Genomic DNA, 20214 nt, shown 5'->3' with positions numbered 1-20214 from the left:
ATATGAAGTTGAGCTAACCCAGCTGAGCAGTGCTGACCCATGCTGAGCAAAGACACTGCAGGAGAGCAAAGAAACACTAGACTGGTGTACCTTTTAGTGCACTCAAACAGATGAAGGAATAAGTGAACTGACAGATAGACTTCTCTCCTCTGGACTCAGGTGCAGGCTCTGGACAGTATATCATCACAGACACTAGGTATCTATTCTAGAATCTAACGACCTCCTGGACGGAATCTTTATCTCTAATTTAAATTGTGTAATCTACACCTTCGGGATGTTTTCTCTGGTTAGTTTGAGACGGACCGTCTCCACACTGTTCGTTCTCCTCTCCAGTGCTGCTGTCATGGTGAGTTTCAAAGATGCATTCTTACCTTCCTGCCCTCATTGTATTTATTTCCCATTCACTCTTTCTCTCTACACTGCATGACCATATTTACATTGTGTTTGTTTTTTATTTTTCTATGTAAAAATATTTGTTGAACTTTTTTGGTATTGTTACAATGAAGAAAGGCACTGAGATCAATATACTATTGTATCAGTAGTCATATAAATCAGCCTGGAATGCATTCCCCTCACCTCCACCCTACTGCTGCTGTGCCAACCCTAACTCATGTTTAACACTGACCCTGCTGTCTGTCTCAGGTGGTGAGTGACTGTCCTACCCAGTGCTCCTGTGGCCCCTCACAGCCATCGTGCCCAGCGGGCATTAGTTGGGTGACAGACGCCTGTGGCTGCTGTAAGGTGTGTGCCAGGCAGTTCAACCAGGACTGCAGCCCCAGCCAGCCCTGTGACCACATCAAGGGCCTGCACTGCCACCTGGGGGCTGGGGGAGACCCAGAGAGAGGCCTGTGCCGAGGTAAGGACCAGGAGCACCCCTAACATCAGTGGGAGAGAAATGAGGTGGTTGGGCCAGTATGGGAGTATGCAGAATTATGGGAGTAGCAGCTGGGTATGGGTTTTTCAGAATTGTAGTAGAATTCTGATCATTAGATTGATCCAGGTAGATAGTTGTCAAATGCTCAGCATCATGGTAACACACTACCATAGGGGTATGAAGTCCACAGTGCTGCTAATGTCTCTGTTTCTACCCAGCGGAGGCCCAGGGCCGGCCCTGTGAGTTCAACGGGCGTGTCTACCAGCATGGAGAGGACTTCCAGCCCAGCTGCCAGCACCAGTGCAGCTGCATGGACGGGGTGGTGGGCTGCATGCCACTCTGTCCCCAGCAGGTGCCCTTGCCCGACTGGCGCTGCTCCCAGCCAAGGCTGGCACGGCCCCGGGGCCACTGCTGTGAGGAGTGGGTCTGTGATGACAAAAACAACATCAGTGAGGACCCAGAGGAACCTCCACAGGCAGCCCTACCTGACCCACAACCCCTCCCAAACCACATCAACAACCAGCTCCAGGCCCAAGCCCTGGCCCAGCCACGCTATCAGGCCAGCACTGGAGTCACCTTTAGAGGTACAGTAAAGCCTAACCCAAAGGGCCAGTTTCCCAGCCACAGATTGTCTAGTCATGGCTTTTCAGTACAGGACTAGGCTGAGAAACCGGCCCTATATGTTTGTTTTTCCCAAGCCTTACCCTACATGTTGCTGATGACTCTGTCCTTTTCTTCCACAGAGTTGGTGTCCCTCCCCAGGTCCCAGGTGTTGCTAAGCGCCAGATGCTTCCCTCAGACCACTGATTGGACGGAATGTTCCACCACGTGCGGGATGGGCATCTCAAGCCGGGTGACCAATAACAACGCAGAGTGTCGGCTGGTCAGAGAGACACGACTCTGTCAGGTCCGCCAATGTGACCTGCAGCTTACCCCAGCAATCAAGGTAAAGTGAGACACATGGTTATCAGATGTTAATGCGAGTGTAGCGAAATGCTTGTGCTTCTAGTTCCGACAGTGCAGTAATATCTAACAAGTAATCAAACAATTCCACAACAACTACCTAATGTGGGAAATTGCGTTAGAGCACATATAACATTTGATATTTCACTTTTAATTATGAGAACTTTTGTAATATATCATTTTTTTGTGGAATACATAGCTCAGTTATCTAACTCTGTTTGTTGACTGTCCAGAGGTTAAAGAAGTGCCAGCGTACAGTGCGCCCCCAGGAGCCAATCAGGATCAACTTTGCTGGCTGCTCCACAACACGCCGCCATCGGCCTCACACCTGTGGCTCCTGTGCGGACGGGCGATGCTGCACCCCTTCACTGACCCGCACCGTCCGCCTGCGCTTCCAATGTCCCGACGGAGAGGGCTTCACACGCAACGTCATGTGGATCCAGAGCTGCAGCTGCAAGAAGAGCTGCCACAATCACAGTTCCCCCTCAAGGCCCTCTGTCAGCCTGCACAACGACATCCACAACTTCAGGCACTGAGGCAGGCTTAGGAGGATGCCTAACCCTAGCCTCAACACACTAGACAGGGCTAGTGCATGCTAACCTCTCCCCATCTTCCACCCACCCTCTGCCCAGGGATAGCCCTGCCTTTCAGTCCCTTCCTGGACACCAGCCTCTCCCTCCTGCACCAGCGCCAGACTATGGGAGAGAGAGCCTTGGCCGCTCCATCCAACCAGGCAGAACTATCGCTTGCACTTTAAGCTTCCTGACACGTTGCCACAAGTTATCCGACATGAGAGATGTGGAGCAACTGTTCTCCACAGCCAGGTCCAGTGTCCCTTCCCTGTTGATGACACAGTCACAGAACTGTTCTGGTGGAGGGAGGGACAGCACTGAGCACAACAGACTATGGATGGCCTGATGTCACTTTCCTGATGTCATTTTGAACTTGTAAATTAATCAGTTTGGTTGTCTGCTTTTCCCCCTCATTATTTATAATGTTTATTTGTTAACATTGTCAAGTTCCTCTATAATCACAGAGGAGCAAGGGAAAAGGAATGTATATGTGTGTATGTGAAAGACATATACATTTTTGTCATAATAGAAATGTGTAAATTAGTGAGGCCAGTGAATGTGTAAGGATGTGATGAGTGACGACCATGGGCAATCTCATACATTCATGAAATGTTTTGTCTGATACATCGATGGTAGAAAGAGGACAGGATATCATTCTACAAATTCATCAATGATTGTAATTAACTGTATATTACATTGTGTAAAGTTCAGTGTTTATGTCTGTGAGAGAGAATGAAAGGGCGAGAAACAGAGTGTTTACATGTGTGTATTTGTGTCATATGACAGAGTATAGTGTACAGACTTCACTCTTAGTGGAGTGGCAATTGATGGAGATCACCTCATTTTCCGGGGTGTGTTTTTATTGCCTCATAGTATAGAGACTTGTACTGGAGGGAAGATTGTATTTGATATATTTAAGATTTCTATATTGTTTGAATTCTAGATCAATAATACTCTGAAAAATTGAATAAAAACATTCAACACGTGCCCCTCTCTGTCTTACTTGTGTTTCTCAGAGAGGTGTGTTAGTTGATGGTGATTTAGATGACAGTATCGGGTGGTTGGTCTGGGATACTACAGTAAGGGGGGAAAGCAAAAGTCTCTCCTGAGTTGGGATAGGCTCACAGAAGGTGGTGAGTCTGATATTTACCTTATAGAGGTACGTTATTGCTGAGTGTACTACTCCAGAGAGGGGAGCAGTGCTGAAAGCCAGCCTGTTGTTTTGTGGTTAGGGCTGGTGCCGGAGAGAAGAGGCTGGGTCTCCAGTGTGGCCGGGGTCAGTACTCTAGCCATGATCATGTTCCCTTGTATCTTTATACATACAGGCTGGTCTGCAGCACAAACATCACAGCAGCCTCCCAAATTCCACACCCCGTCCTCCCTCTGTCTCCTATCTCTCTCCTTGTCTATCTATTCCATGCTGACCTCTTCCCCTGTCTATCACACCACCGTCTACAGACCTGGTCTGGCTCGGAACAGACTGACATCCAGTGTGCTAGTTGTCTAAATGGCATCTCTGAGGCTGTTACAGCATGGGCCTACTGTTTAATATATTATCGGATCATCTCAATGTATCATCTATTCAACTGCTCAATGTAATTAGTTTGAAATTCAGGTTTGGACACATCAATCATACACTATAGGGTTAGATAAGGGTATTAGATAAGGCTGGGAATAGGGCGACAGTTTGATTTCTTATGAGCCTATACATTCTCCTTGCATTTTGTTCACTGGTCCACTGACAGACAAAACCCTACAGAGCACACATGGCATTGAATCATCACCATAGAGACCGCAGTACTATCTGCCATCGTCTTCACTAAAGGCCCCAATCCTCCTATTGGCTGTATCCCTTCTGACTGTACCACATTTCTCCAAAGACTATGGTCTCTAGTGTTTGTCTAGTGGGGCTATTTGGTGTTGTAAATTCAGGGAAATAGTATCGTTCTCAGAATTATTGAACACTAAAGCTGATGTCCAAGGACAACGTTTGACAAAACAGCTGTCAAAGAGGCGCTCTTGCATTTCAGTGAAAACCATGGCAATATGAGGACTGGGGAGGAGGTTATAGGAGGCTGTGTGATAGTTGATTGTTCAAGGGAAGAGTATTAAAATTGGGTTATAATATCATGGTATGGAATTTTCTAAGGGTCCAGTCCATATTAAACAGAAGCTTTGTCATGTACTGTAGTTGACTTACACTAACACATATTATATGAAAGCAAAGCATCCGGTGAAATGAGCATTACTCAAAGGCAGTGTATAAATGTAGTTCTCTCCCCTGTGAATTGTTTTGGCTGTAGCCTCCTTCTGCGGTGGAGTTTACTTTGGCCTGGACACCAGGCTGGAAGTTACAGGTGTTGTCCAGCCTCACAGAGAACTGAGTTTCAGCATGGCCGTAACATAGGAAAAGGAAATATGTCAGAAATAAACAGGGTCTGTGGGAAGTAGTGGTATGGTGGGGGCCTGGGTGGAAGGTTAAAAACATAGCATCCTCTGCAGAAGACAACTGTCATATAAGTCAATTAAAAACACATTTTTATTTTGTTGCAAAAATTATTCTCCCTAAGAGAAATGTCACTCTAAACAGGAGTCAGGTTTCACCAAGATCTAAAGATTCCAGCAGTTCAGGTGCTACAATCTGTGATATGTATTGTGTATAACACAACATTTAACTTGTCCCGCCATATAACTCTAAAGCATATCTTTACATTAAAAAATGCAAAAATTCTAGGGAAAAAATAACCAACACTGGGTGGATATTTTCTGCAGCACAGTTTTCCAGTACAGTGAAGTTCTCATTGCTCATTGCCCACTGTCTCGTAGGCCTACAACACAAGAGAACACTGTTCTCTACTGGCCCCGAGCAAGCAGTGCAGGTTAGGTTGAGCTTGGGTGAGGACATGACGCTAAGGTTAGGCTTATGGCTAGGATTAGGGTTGAGCCAGGGTGTGGACATGAAGCTAGGGTTAGGGTCAGGGTTGAGCCGGGCTCTCCCTTTGACCCAAAGTCAATTTAACCACTGTGTATTTGGCCTACTCTAATAACATTCATAATACTAGGATTCAGTCTTATTTGAAAATGTTTTATTTTCTTATTGTTGATCCCCAGCTCTTTATTTACTATGAAAGATATGATACGAAAATACATAATTTAACCTACACAAAAATATAGTAACTATTCAAATAAACTATATTCAAATAAATGTATTGCCACATCTCGCCCAAACGTCTCTTAAAAGTAAATGGTAATGTCTAGTAAACGTCAAATTTGTACGATTCCGAATATATGAATTGGAAGGTGGAAGTGGTTATTGACAGTCTATGCCTTTTAATTGCACATATGAATTGTGTAATGGATTGTCATATTTGGAAACAGTTTAGTTTGGTTCAATCTAATGAGAAAATGTACAATGGCCCTCTCCAAGCACATAAATCATTTTGACAGTAACCCCACCCCTGAGAGTCTAGTGGCTGCGCACACTGCATGTTAAAAACGTCACCAAGAAGCGAATTAAATACCCGCTTGCGCAATTCAGTTAATAGTGTAGCTGTCAAAGACGCTAGTGATAGTTGAGAGTCGGATGATAAATGTAATTGACTTAAAAATATGTTGCATGCAATCTCTTTAAAACTCATTTTATTACATTGTATTTTTGATAACGTGCGCTTTTTCCTTTTTGACATTGCTGTAAATCGTTTTAATTAACCACTTTCGAAAATGTGTCGCTTTATTTGTGGGATATGGATATCATAGAAGCGCTAGTTTGTCAGTCAGATTTAACTGTTGTTGAAACATTATCCGCTGTCGTCCATTGTTTTCTTTTTTCTTTTTTACAACAACTTCTCCACGTCTGAATTCTCTGGAACGCACATCAAGGTGAGCATCTTATCTTCTAAATGCGCCTATAATACGTTATTAAGCTGCCTATTTTGATGACCAAATTACTTACCGTAATGTTCAACTTAATTTAAATACCATGAAATATACATTTATGTACAGGCTATTATCACCTAATCTTGATTCGCTGTTCTGTGATGGTTCGAAGTTCATTCCGAGTCTCCTTTTTTTGAGGCTGCTATTATTTTTCTTGCACGTGCATCACGCTGACACTTCTATGTTTCACTGTATGATTTCCTGTATAAAAAATGCTATTCGTAACCAGGACCTTATTCAACATAGGAAAGTGTTCTGTATGAATAGATAGCACAGCTCCCTTATCTTGTGGAATATAAATCAGTATTGTTTTTTATTTTATTTTGATACCTGTAAATGACAGGTAAAATGGCAGGTTAAACTGGTGTGAAATGTCATACAACGTGTTATAAATGTTATGTTACAGTTTTTGGTATAATGTAGCTTATTTTGTTCAACCAGTTAACATATTATTTGTTGGACTTCCTGCGTTTTTGGTGAGTTGTGATGCAGGCAAATTATTATTTGCTAGATATACCTTGTCTGCTTGGTATTTGGAATAAAAAAATCCTTCACCCAACCACCTAATATGGGCATCATTATTAAAACCTCAGTATACAGTTTACCTGGCTTGTCCTGTAGCAGCTTAATGTTCTTGAACTAGCAAACATACAGAAAGTAAAGTTGTGGGGAATTCCTTTCTCTGAAGATATAGTGAAACATGAGCATGTTTACTAAATACTAGTTAAAACACTTGGATTAATGTTGCCCATGCATGCTTGCTTTAATGGTCACCTGTTAGGACTTCTGAATATCCTGACCCCTTCCAGTAGCAGATAATTGGAGGCTCCCTGCTTACATTGTCCATGAGGTCATTGTAACAGCTTGCTACCTTTGCCATGTAGCTTAAGTGTCAACATTGTCTTTGTTTCCAGGAGCTTTTGAGGGCTCAGCATGGTGAACAGTCAGCTGGGTGGGGGTGTGGCGTCACCCCCCAGGTCATGTGCAGGATGCGGGGGGAAGATCGCAGAACGCTTCCTGCTCTTCTCCATGGAGCGCTACTGGCACACACGCTGCCTCAAGTGCTCCTGCTGCAACGCACAGCTAGGCGACATTGGCAACACCTGCTACAGTAAAGGAGGCATGATCCTGTGTAGGAGCGACTATATCAGGTGAGGTCCTAATGGGGCTCTGGGGAGAGGACCGGAGGGGGAGAATCTAGACTTTAGCTCCCAGGCTAGGGCACTGAGACTGATCTGGCTCTGGGGAGAGGACAGGAGGGGGAGAATCTAGACTTTAGCTCCCAGGCTAGGGCACTGAGACTGATCTGGCTCTGGGGAGAGGACAGGAGGGGGAGAATCTAGACTTTAGCTCCCAGGCTAGGGCACTGAGACTGATCTGGCTCTGGGGAGAGGACCGGAGGGGGAGAATCTAGACTTTAGCTCCCAGGCTAGGGCACTGAGACTGATCTGGCTCTGGGGAGAGGACCGGAGGGGGAGAATCTAGATTTTAGCTCCCAGGCTAGGGCACTGAGACTGATCTGGCTCTGGGGAGAGGACTGGAGGGGGAGAATCTGGACTTTAGCTCCCAGGCTAGGGCACTGAGACTGATCTGGCTCTGGGGAGAGGACCGGAGGGGGAGAATCTAGACTTTAGCTCCCAGGCTAGGGCACTGAGACTGATCTGGCTCTGCTTTGTGTCTGCAGGTTGTTCGGGCACAGTGGAGCATGCAGCGCCTGTGGCCAGTCGATCCCGGCCAATGAGATGGTTATGAGGGCACAGGGCAATGTGTACCATCTCAAGGTAAGACCCTCTGGCAGTAAGTGTTTCACTGTTGTTAGTGTCTGTCACCATCAGTTCATTTGTAACAGGTTGTTTGTGTGAAACCAATAGATGTATACTTGAAACAAGGTGCTTTATACACTATCCTAAAGTGTATAACGCCCCAATAAAAAAAAAATATATATATTTAACGTTTATTTAACTAGGCAAGTCAGTTAAGAGCAAATTCTTATTTACAACCCGGACGACAGGCCAAATGTGCGCCACCCTATGGGACTCCCAATCACGGCCGGTTGTGATACAGCCTGTAATCAAACCAGGGTCTGTAGTGACGCCTCTAGCACTGAGATGCAGTGCTTAGACCACTGCGCCACTCGGGAGCCCACTAGAGTAAGGCGTGGACTTGGCATGAGGATTCTAACTCCTGTGTCTCTTTTATCCCTAGTGTTTCATCTGTGCCACCTGTAGAAACAGACTGGTGCCAGGCGACCGCTTCCACTATGTTAACGGCACCATCTTCTGTGAGCACGACCGGCCAGAGGCTGCACTGCTCAACAGCCACCTGCCCCCACTCCAGAGTAACCCTGTGCTGCCTGACCAGAAGGTGAGAGAGAGACCAGGACCATGAGGCCTTTCACACTTTCATACACACTACTGTCTAGTACTGAACATTCTATTCCCCCCTGCTCTTGTCTGTAGGTGTGCTGAGTGGTTAGCCTTCATCCTTCCCTTGTCTCCAGAGGTCTCTCCATCCCTGCTCCTGATACTGTTGTTGTGGATCCTTTTTAATTGAACCTTTTCTTAAACTAGGCAAGTCAGTTAAGAAGAAATTCTTATTTTACAAGGACGGCCTAACCCGGACGACGCTGGGACAATTGTGCGCCGCCCTATCGGACTCCCGATCATGGCCGATTGTGATACACCCCGGGATCGAACCAGGTTCTGTAGTGATGCCTCTAGCACTGAGATGCAGTGCCTTAGACCGCTGCGCCACTTGGGATCCTCATCACCATCCACCATCTTGTCTCTTTGACCAGGAGGTTATTTTTACTTGCAGGATCAACTTCAGATGTGTTGTACATATCCATGCTTGAGACAGTGTACAAATACACCGTAATGGTGAGTCGTGTGTGATACAGTGCTGGTCTGCCCATCAAAGACAATATGGACCACATTAACTACTTCAGGACTGAGGTTACATGTTGTACTGTAAGTAAGGGACCCCCAATTCTGTGCATATCCAGAACTTTGGTGCTTGTGGACAAATCTTGCCATGAGTTTTAAGGGTATGGCCTGGACCCTCTCCAAGAAGAATAAAGCAAATAAAAATAAGCTTTTCCATGGAGTCCACTGAAACTCTGTCACAGTGGCATTGCTGTGGTTATCATTATTGTCAAGAATAACCCATCGCCTAGATAATGAACTCAGAATCCCTCTCAATGGCCTCTCATCTGTTACTCTGTGATGTTTAAACCATCATATGAATTGGGCTGAAGTCAAGGAAGAAGATACATGTCCATTATTTTTTTATAATGCTATTGTGTGTTTCCCAGTAGAGTTCTATTTCCTGAATTAATGTTTCATTCAATTGAATTATCGATACCTGTTCAATATGTGAAATTATCGGATGGAGACAAAAAATGCTATTAAAAGACTACTATAACATGAGGTGAACTGAAGTAATTGAAGCCTATGTGCAGTTGGTTGGTCACATGACATGAGTCTTGCGGGATTACATGGTAAACTACTACCCAGTTGGTGTGGCATTTCCTCCCTGTTTGTGCTGCATAGCTCCCCTCAGCCCTGTATGGTGAAAGCATGCCTGATTACCCTGAGGAATGGAATTAGAGGGCTACAGTCCTGACCATTTACAGAAGCAATTAAACTTGAGTGGTGTATCTGTGCTGCCTGCTACAGTTCCTGCTCCTGGGAGGCTGAACTTTGGCCATATCCCGTGGCTGACTTTATTAAAGACTAATCTGGGAGCCGGCCTAATTAAAGGGAGGGGCTCCTACGCATCCAGCCAGCGTGTAGAAAAAAAAAATAAAAAAAAAATAATAATAATCTGATGCTTGGACGGTTTACCATGTTGCAATTAAAAGACACAGGCCAGAGCTTTTCTAAGCCCCCTCTGCTGCTCTTGGTTGTTCAAAAGAATGAGCTTTAATTTCTGTTAGGATCTGCATTGGCTAACTTGCTTGACCTTCCTTGAATTTGTCTGTTTGATGTAATGTAAAACTGGATATGACAAATCTGTAGCCTGTATAGTCAGACATGGGTGTGTAGACCTGAGTGGTTAAGGCTTTAAGAAATACAGTTTGAGTGAATCAGATGATAGCATCTGCTGTGCTTCAAATGAGGTCTGTACTTTCACACCTTTGCTAGGAGTATGGCAGCCATCAAAATTGCACCTTAATGTGCTTAGCTATTTCAGAAGTCCCACTTGTCATGGTAGGTGCTGATACTGCATCAATTATGTATTCCACGTTTGATTGAAAAGCATCACGCAAATTCATTAACTTATGGAAATGATCACAATTACAAATATCTTCATATCTAGATAGTGAGGAAATAAAACCTGCACAATCTCAAGCCCACCACTCCACAAGTTACACTTTGCATTCAAACCAATCAGGCCTCGTCTGCATATCACTAATTAGCCCAGCATTTTCAGATGCCAATTAGCAGGTCTCCTAAAAAAATCTCTGCCATGAGGCGTTGTTTTTTAAAATCAGAGACGTTGCAGGTGTGTGGCTCACCATCTAGCCTAGCTTCTGTTATAGGAAAGTGTTTATACTCACTAATTAATCATTAATCATATTAACACATGCAGATGAGTGTAATTGCCTTAGCTTCTACGCCTCACACTGTGAAGAGACAGAAATGAGCCAGGATATTTTTTACAAGCGGATGAAGAGGAAGAGAGGGTCTGAGTGGTGCCCTTCTGCCCAGCCACTCCTCTGATACAGATCCAAGATGGAGTCTGTGTCGAGCTGTATGATGATGATGATCCATTGTTTCTGTGCCAGCAGGACTGGCAGGAAGATCATATATGTCTCATGATCTGTCGAGAGGCCAAGGAGAGGGTTTGGAGCAGTCTGACAATGTGCTGGAGTTAAGAGACAGACAGACAGACAGACAGACAGACAGACAGACAGACAGACAGACAGACAGACAGACAGACAGACAGACAGACAGACAGACACCATTTAAATCCTCTCAGCTCAAGCAGTCTGGCTGCTGTTAAATGTGTTCCAGTGAGAATAAAGTATGTTAGAGAGGTATGTGCATGTGGTCACCGTCAGGAACAGAGCCAGAGGCTGCTGAAAGGGCGTCCGTGTTGATAGACAGGCATGCAAGCTGAGGTGATGTCCGCCTACAAACATGCATAACGTTCATGGTAACAGGTTTCCAGTAAAAACACCATCTGTTTTTTATTTTTTAAATTAGGCCTATCTATTGAAAAGCCAAGTATGTACTGTTGCCTAAGGAATTGCAACTATGCTAAGAATCCTTCTTGCGACCATAAAACTGTCCTGTCTGCTAAAACAATAGTGAACAGGCTTAATAACAAAGAAAAAACGACTTTACAAATATGAGCCTCACACAAGAATGAGAGAGAGAGATAGAGAGATAGATAGAGAGTGGAAAAAAGTTCCCGGCCCAATCAGAACGCTTTGAATAATTAAACTGATCGGCTTAATTAGCTCAATTACGTTAATTTGACCACGGAACACGGCCATATGGTGAAAGGAAACAAAAGAGGGGGGAACTAATTAAAAGTAAAATAATGAGGATTTTAATGAACTGGTTCCCCAGACAGCAGTGCGCAGGGATCAGGAGCCTGGTACCATAATTAAAGTGCTGTAACGCAGGCAACATCTCTCCTTTATTCCTTATGTCTGTGAGGGCTCTATCCATCTAATTAAATCTGTAAATAAATTAGCAACATTGAGGGTTCCTGCTTGACTTAACACCGCCTGCAATCCACCCCCCACCCCCCCAATAACACGCTCACTTTACTCCCATCACACATGTCTACAACAGAATGGATGTGCAAGCAAAGGTTTTGCCAAATCTGATATTAACAACAAGTTGTAGATAGAGGATTTGTATATGTGTGTGTACATTTGTTAGGGTGTGTGTGTGTGTGTGTGTGTGTGTGTGTGTGTGTGTGTGTGTGTGTGTGTGTGTGTGTGTGTGTGTGTGTGTGTGTGTGTGTGTGTGTGTGTGTGTGTGTGTGTGTGTGTGTGTGTGTGTGTGTGTGTGTGTGTGTGTGATTGTGTATATGTGCATGATGCAGGTTGTGCTATCATGTTTGTGCAGGCTGATGTTTGTGTTTGCTCCCTCTCATAACCCCAAACTCTTTTAAATAGTATCTACCCTGAACACCAGGATATCACAGTGACACCAGACCCTATCTCAGTGACCCCCCCCCCCCCCCCCCCAAAGACCCCATACCCTAAACCCCATACCCAAAGGGCTAGGCTATTGACTCAAAGAGCAGAAGCTAAACATAGCTGCATGTTCTGCTCAGTACTACCATGCTCTCTACTATAAAGTTCACATGTTAAAATGTGAGTCCCTAGGTAAGTCTATCTACCCTCTGGGCCAACCTGGCATATCTAGTTTGTCCCTTTGAAAAACTGCCCATGATATGTTATATTCCCACCTCTCTTGTCACATTTAGATCATGATCCTAGTTCCCCCTGCTCTCCTGTCTCTCTTTCCTCTTCACCCCCACAACCTGCAACCTCCTCTCTTGGAAACAGGCTTTTCATTCAAATGCATTTAGACTGACAGGAGTCGATTGCATATTAAATTAACAACCACTTAAGGTTCTGAGCGAAGCGGAATGCTGCCAATTTGAAAATATGAAGATCAGGCATGCATTCAGCTGTCATTACCATGGTTGAGAAATGGTGTGTTGGGGCATGGTTGGCAGAGACAGAGGGGTGGATGGGGGGAGCACAGAACATACAATTTATTTGACATACAGTACCACAAAACACACTGTGCACACTATTTCTAATCCTATATACTGACTAAAGGTTGAAACTCCAGCCGCTCTGGTGTAATGCTGATTATACCAGGTGCGGCCCATGTTAGGGTAAACCCACAGGGTGTTGTATCGATACATAACAAGACAGACTGGAGACCCCCAGGGGGAGTAACGTAATTCTGAGAGCCGGGGGACAGATGCTGCTCTGAGATGAGCTGTGACCTGTTTGTAAATGCTGATCGTTTAGGAGTCTATTCTCCCACAGTATAAATAGTGATGACCTTATTTAGTTAGTTCCACCCATGTCTTCCTGTCCCCAACTGAAAGGCTCCAGAGGCTCTTAGGACACCAGAGGCTCTTACTCTCCCTTAATCCTAATTTTAACTAGTGAGAGGAGAAGTCCAAAAATGACCATAGATCAGCTTCTACTGGCAACTTCATACAACTTTGTTCCAGAGCACTATAGTCTCTACATCTTGAGACAGAGTTCTATTATTGCTCAGAAGAAGTGTTGTGAAAGGCCAAGGCCTCGTCGGCAGGTTTAGTTAGTGTGTGTTCCAACCCCCTCTCACTGGAGCCAGGTGGAACACACGTGCGTTCATTAGCGCTCTGTTAATGAGGAGCAGATGCAACATGTTCTCTCTCTCCCCCTCGTTCTCTCTCTCTCTCCCCTCGTCCTCTCTCTCTCCCCCTCGTTCTCTCTCCCTCGTTCTCTCTCTCTCCCCCTCATTCTCTCGTTCTCTCCCTCTCAATCTCGCTCTCTCTCCCTCATTCTCTCTCTCACACACACACACACACACACACACACACACACACACACACACACACACACACACACACACACACACACACACACACACACACACACACACACACACACACACACACACACACACACACACACACACACACACACACACACACACAATGCTGGCCTCCCCTCTATTCAACCCATTAAAGGACATTTGTCCAATTTAGAAGAATGACTGAGATCGTATATCATTCTCTCTCGTCACTCTATTTGTATCCCCAAGGAACTGAGTGTATATAGTTCAGTTTGAGTTTTGAACACTAAAATGTGTTCTGGTGGCGTGGTTGGGTTGACTCCCTTGGCCTCACATTCACCACCTTAAAGTTTTAGTTTTCCCATTGTTGTCTAGAGTGTCAATCATACAGTATCACTGTAGTCTTTGATAATAGCTCACAGATGTGATATTCTTCTCTACATCACCAGCAGCACACTGTGCTCTGCTGTAGATTTGCAGCCATGTGTAATGAATGCCCTTCTCCCACTCCTCAAGAGGGCATGCTTTCAAGGCACACTATCCCTAATTGCCCATTAAAGTTAACTCACACCATCCCAGCCAAGCTTTCTAATTGAAGTCCTTAAAATAAGAGAGCCAGCCTTCCAGGTGAGCTCTGACAGTTTGAGCACTGCCACGATGGGACTGAACTCAGTATGGTCCCGGACTTCCCGGCCTATGGGGCTGGACCCCTTCTATCCTGGCCCATAGGGCTGGACCCCTTCTATCCCGGCCTATGGGGCTGGACCCCTTCTATTCCGGCCCATGGGGCTGGACCCCTTCTATCCCGGCCTATGGGGCTGAACCCCTTCTAACCCGGCCTATGGGGCTGGACCCCTTCTATCCCGGCCTATGGGGCTGGACCCCTTCTATCCCGGCCTATGGGGCTGAACCCCTTCTAACCCGGCCTATGGGGCTGAACCCCTTCTAACCCGGCCTATGGGGCTGGACCCCTTCTATCCCGGCCCATGGGGCTGGACCCCTTCTATCCCGGCCCATGGGGCTGGACCTCTGCTATCCCGGCCTATGTGGTTGGACCCCTGCTATCGCGGCCTATGGGGCTTGACCCCTACTATTCCAATGGGCAAATTAAGATTCTACATCTGTAGTATTATTCTACCATTACACTCTTCCACTTTAGTCAGTGCATGAAGGTTTGTTTGAGATGAAGTCACATATTGTACATAAGTAGGAGAGGATGATGCCGATCAGAAGTGGTGCAGCAGCTGAAATGTCACTGTGTGGTCGGGTGCTCTGACATTTCAGAGAGAGATATCATTTCAGACTGGGGTTAGAGATGTGCTGACCTGATTTAGGGGCCAGTCTGCACCTCAGAGTGTGCATGGGACTGTGGTTTTCCTGTGAGTGTGTGACACTGGCAGAGGCCCCAGCCAAACAGCTGGGGGAAAGGTCTTCTTGAAGCAGGGTGGTGATGCTTAATGCTAGTGCAGTAGGGCAGAAAGCCAACTCCCCATGGCTCTGCTGAGTGTCTGTGCCTTGGTCTCTGGGATGATAAGCAGAGCCTGAGTGCCCTCCTCCATGCTGCCTCCCCACATTTGAAATGCCAGCGAAGGGCCAAGGACAGAGCTCTCCCCAGCCAACCCCCATGAAGACCCACCTCACTGAACCATGGGGCACCTCCACACCTTATCAGCGCTCACACAGATAATAGGGGGCCACGGTAGGGTGTGTGTGTGTGTGTGTGTGTGTGTGTGTGTGTGTGTGTGTGTGTGTGTGTGTGTGTGTGTGTGTGTGTGTGTGTGTGTGTGTGTGTGTGTGTGTGTGTGTGTGTGTGTGTGTGTGTGTGTGTGTGTGTGTGTGTGTGTGTGTGTGCGTGCGTGCGTGTGCGTGTGCGTGCGTGTGCGTGCGTGGGGGGGGTGTGATATGTGTGTGCTGGTGAGTGTCGCTCAAGGCAAGCAAGTCAAACCACTGTATACATGTTTCTCCACTCCACTAATGAAGTCAGTTTGTGGTTTGTCATCTCAGTGTTTCTGTGTGAGCCGTACCAAACTGTTGTCGAACTGAACTTTATATTCACAGTCAAGGTTTAGCGAGGTAGCAGAAGATAAGAGATCTGTCACTCCACTCCAACAGTCACTCTACTATCTTGGTTTCTATTCTCGCAGTCTATTTGCTTATTCTCTCCTGTTCATGACCTCAGTGACTGCAGAGAGAGAGGGATAAGCATATCTGAAAATGAAACCTATTTGTGTGAATTGTTTGCATAATGTGTATGGAATTAGTATGTTACAGACAAGAGCCTTTGAGCTTTGTGAATTGTGCTGTACTTCATTGGGCTTGACATCAATAAGAGCTATTAAGGCGATTAAGTTAACTCGATTGTTCCCCAAAATTCAAAATGTTCTCGGTGGCTAAAGATATTTCTGAATGGGTGTGTGTGTTCTATAACTGTGTAAGTCAATGAGTAACTCTGATAAGCCGCATGGAGCCGTTAGTCAGGGCAGTCTCTCCTTCTCACACAGACACAGACACAGACACACACACACACACACACACACACACACACACACACACACACACACACACACACACACACACACACACACACACACACACACACACACACACACACACACACACACACACACACACACACACACACACACACACACACACACACACACACACACACACACACACACACACACACACACACACAGTACCCTGTCGTTGTATCTGATAGTCTAAATAAACATTCCTTCACGTAAAGAAATTCATCTCAATTCCAATGTAGTGGAGAAGCTTTTAAGGAGGTTAAAAGCTATTTGATTGTATGTTGTTGGTGTGTGTGTGTGTAAGAGAGTGAATATATGTGTATATCAGAGGAGGCTGGTGGGAGGAGTTATAGGAGGACATGCTCATTTTAATTGCTGGAATGAAATCAATGGAATGGTACCAAACACATCAAACACATTGATTCCATTCCAGCCATTACAATGAGCCCTTCCTCCTATAGATCCTCCCACCAGCCTCCTCTGGTATATATGTGAGCAGCCCTCACCCCATACCTCCTGTATGTGTTTTTAAACTTGGAGATGAAGTCATCTGCAGTGCTCTCATGAGAGGCAGGACTCTCCAGTCCCCTCGGCTCCCCTCCATTTTCTGCTCCCATAGTAATGGGAAAATTGGTCTGTCTTTCCGCTCTAGTTGGGATTGGCAGTGTTGATAAACAATGCAGGGACAATTAAAGGCAGTTTCATTGAGAGGCACTCACATGAAGCTCAGCCGTGGTTGGTGGCTGATACCCATGGGACTGTGCAACTGCAACAAACTGAAAGGTCCCCTCCTAAATGCATTTCAAACATCCCCACCATTAGGAGGTAATGTCCAATACTACAGTAACCAACATTTGTCTGTACTGATATGCTCAGCTCGTGAGACAGCCACTATATGTGCACATTCCGCAAACTGCATGTTTTAGCTTGGTAATATCATATGTCTCTGTCTCTGTCTCACATTCTGCCCAGCTATGTTACTATGATAGCTCAATTCAGACAACTCTGTCTAGAACATAGCGGGAATCATACTCAGGATAAAATCCCACTTTGTTTGAATAAGTGTATAATGAGCACATCATCATTTTAACAGTCTCTATAACGTTCTTACAGTACTCACACATGACTCGGATGAAGACCTATTAGGGAAATGTCTTGCTGTGCTGCAGCTCCTCAACTAATTATAATTGTGCTGGCAAACGGTCCAGTATGACTTGGATGTAGAAAGGCAGCAGAGCCCGGTTTGTGTTCGCTGGGGGGAGAAATGTGAAGGTGTGGAGGGGGATGGGGGTGTTGTTTATGGGCTAAGTGAAGTGGACCATCACGAAAGGAGTCAAGCAAAGGCAGAGTAAGTGACAGAGAGAGCGATTAGAGGAGAGAGAGAGAGAGAGCGGTATGAAAGAGGACTCAATGCAGGACTCAATCGCTCTCATCAACTGCACTCAGTAACAGAACACTCACCAATCCCTCTGCCTCCACAGTGGAAGCATTTAGCAATGGGATATCCAACGCCAGACCAACCCTTGTTTTGTGTGTGTGGGGCCACTCACTATTGTAAATGCAGGCTCCTTGTGGTTTTTCATATCAAGTCTTTCCTTTTATAATCCCACATTTATACGTACATTCAACCCAATCAATCCATTTGACCCTTTCCCCAATATCCCGAATCCAAACTGCACACTCTGTAAACCCCATTTCAAACTCTACCATAAAGGCCTGATTGGTGGAGTGCTGCAGAGATGGTTGTCCTGGAAGTTTCTCCCATCTCCACAGAGGAACTCTGGAGCTCTGTCAGAGTGACTATCAGGCTTTTGGTCACCTCCCTGACCAAGGCCCTTCTCCCCCGAATGCTCACTTTGTCCGGGCGGCCAGCTCTAGGAAGAGTCTTGGTGGTTCCAAACTTCTTCCAATTAAGAGTGATGGAGGCCATTGTGTTGTTGGGGACCTTCAATGCGGCAGACATTTTTTGGTACCCTTCCCCAGATCTGTGGCTCGACACAATCCTGTCTCGGAACTCTACAGACAATTCCTTCGACCTCATGGCTTTTTTCTCTGACATGCACTGTCAACTGTGGGACCTTATATAGACAGGTGTGTGCCTTTCCAAATCATGTTCAATCAATTTAATTTACCATAGGTGGACTCCAATGAAGTTGTAGAAACATCTCAAGGATGATCTCAAGAATGATCAATGTAAACACGATGCATCTGAGCTCAACGTCAGGGTTTGAATACTTATGTAAATAAGGTCTTTCTGTTTTTTCTTTTTTATAAATTAGCAAACATTTCTAAAGGCCTGTTTTCGCTTTGTCATTATGGGGTATTGTGTGTAGATTGATAATAATTTAATCAATTTTAGAATAAGGCTGTAACGTAAAACAATTTGGAAAAGGGAAAGGGTCTGAATACTTTTCCGAATGCACTGTATCTGTGGCTACCTGTGCTCATACACCCACGCACCCCACACATATTCTGCTTGCTTATTCCAGTTCTCAAACTTCAGTTATTTGTCTTCCAGTCCCTTCTTCTGCCTCCATGACCACGCTCACGATCATGACTCTAACTCTCTTAGGGGGGTGTGGTTAAATCCCCACCAAAACATAGCTAGCTTTACAGCTGTTGGCTTTCCTCTGAATAAAGATAAAAGGTATAATTGTGTTAGGTGAGTCAGACTCCACTCACAATACTGGAGCTAATTGGCCATAAATGAGTCCATCTGGTTTGATTTGGAGTTCAGTGAGGCAGCAGGATAACGTCTCCCTCTGACCAGTCCCCCTCCTCGTCCCCCTTCTAGCCCCCCCCCCCCTATCCCCCCTATCCCCCCTACTCGCCCCCCACCTCACTGCCAGGCCCCAGAGGACCACCTGGCCTCACCGTCTGTGACCACAACCGTATTGTCTACTACACAACCTCAGAGCATTCTTCCTCGTAACACATAGGATGTCTCAGGATGCCATAGCTCACAGTTCTATCACCACAAACAAGTCAGCAACAGCAGCAGTGGAAAGACTATGTCTTATGTTTACCGAGTGTTTGTATGTCCTGTGTTTACAATAACAAAAACACAAACTGGATCAGTATAACATCAACAACTCAACAGCATACCTCTTAATGCCCTCCATTAGATAAACATTCAATACAATCATGCAACAATTCCATAATCTCCTAAAATAAATGGACATTAACGTATCACAACATTGTAATAACCCTTTAACCTTTGCTCAGTTTAGACTCACATTTGACTTGTTCCACTCCAACAGGTCCAGACCTGTTGGCAGCATCCACAGACCTCCAATCTCAAAATCGGGTTCTGTGTGTTTGCACAGCTTGCCGATCAACATTTTCTATTATGACCTCAGAGCAGATCAAACTGTCGGGACCCCTTCTGAATCAGAGTGTGGATGGATGCAGCCTGTCCCACACACCTAGGTCCTAGTATGCCTTCAGGCTGTGGACAAGCCCCATGAGAGGGATTCATAAAGAAAATACAAAGTAAGGGCTGAATTAAATCCATGGCACTGAAGACCTGCACTGGCATGATAAAAATAAATAAATAAAAACGTCCGAGACTGCATTCGCGGTAAACGATGCATATCTCTGCTCAATCGGAAATGACTTTAAAATGTAAATGGTGCTACAGCGCTGATCTTCAACGCTAGGGAATGAATCGAGTCCTAAATGTGGTCTTTATACTCACTGTGAGCTCCATGATCCCTACTCTACTGGCTCTGTGGTAGTGGCAGGGAGGCCACTGTACTTGTAGGTTGGGGTTGAGAGTGGCTAGCCTT

General features: G+C 45.5%; 2 protein-coding genes across 3 annotated transcripts; both read left to right on the top strand.

The window, feature by feature from the left end:
* On the top strand, positions 1-3395 carry LOC139576973 (CCN family member 1-like). Its single transcript, XM_071403642.1, has 5 exons — positions 1-346; positions 643-856; positions 1093-1458; positions 1618-1820; positions 2071-3395. The coding sequence occupies exons 1-5, from the start codon at positions 275-277 to the stop codon at positions 2371-2373; spliced, it is 1158 nt and encodes a 385-aa protein (XP_071259743.1). The 5' UTR covers positions 1-274; the 3' UTR covers positions 2374-3395.
* A 2550-nt stretch (positions 3396-5945) lies between these two features.
* LOC139576972 (LIM domain transcription factor LMO4-B) lies at positions 5946-9773 on the top strand. Of its 2 annotated transcripts, none has more exons than XM_071403639.1 (5): positions 5946-6288; positions 7260-7496; positions 8030-8126; positions 8551-8709; positions 8805-9773. In XM_071403639.1, exons 2-5 carry the CDS (start codon positions 7279-7281, stop codon positions 8811-8813), a joined length of 483 nt encoding a protein of 160 aa, XP_071259740.1. In that variant the 5' UTR covers positions 5946-6288; positions 7260-7278; the 3' UTR covers positions 8814-9773. The 2 variants fall into 2 exon arrangements, with proteins under 2 accessions (XP_071259740.1, XP_071259741.1); XM_071403640.1 differs by having other exon boundaries at positions 5953-6001.
* Positions 9774-20214: the final 10441 nt, after the last annotated feature.

Source organism: Salvelinus alpinus, chromosome 5, assembly GCF_045679555.1.
Source record: "Salvelinus alpinus chromosome 5, SLU_Salpinus.1, whole genome shotgun sequence".
In the NCBI taxonomy this organism is placed as follows: Eukaryota; Metazoa; Chordata; class Actinopteri; order Salmoniformes; family Salmonidae; genus Salvelinus; species Salvelinus alpinus.
Note: the sequence above shows the minus strand (reverse complement) of the source record. Positions and strands in the feature narration are given on the sequence as shown.

Bases quoted from the DNA above. Each gene is read 5' to 3' on its own strand.
- LOC139576973 (XM_071403642.1), top strand. From the start codon at position 275: ATGTTTTCTCTGGTTAGTTTGAGACGGACCGTCTCCACACTGTTCGTT. The intron at 347-642 runs GTGAGTTTCAAA...TGTCTGTCTCAG, and splicing joins TCTCCAGTGCTGCTGTCATG to GTGGTGAGTGACTGTCCTAC. The intron at 1,459-1,617 runs GTACAGTAAAGC...TTTCTTCCACAG, and splicing joins CACTGGAGTCACCTTTAGAG to AGTTGGTGTCCCTCCCCAGG.
- LOC139576972 (XM_071403639.1), top strand. From the start codon at position 7,279: ATGGTGAACAGTCAGCTGGGTGGGGGTGTGGCGTCACCCCCCAGGTCA. The intron at 7,497-8,029 runs GTGAGGTCCTAA...TTGTGTCTGCAG, and splicing joins TGTAGGAGCGACTATATCAG to GTTGTTCGGGCACAGTGGAG. The intron at 8,127-8,550 runs GTAAGACCCTCT...TTTTATCCCTAG, and splicing joins GCAATGTGTACCATCTCAAG to TGTTTCATCTGTGCCACCTG.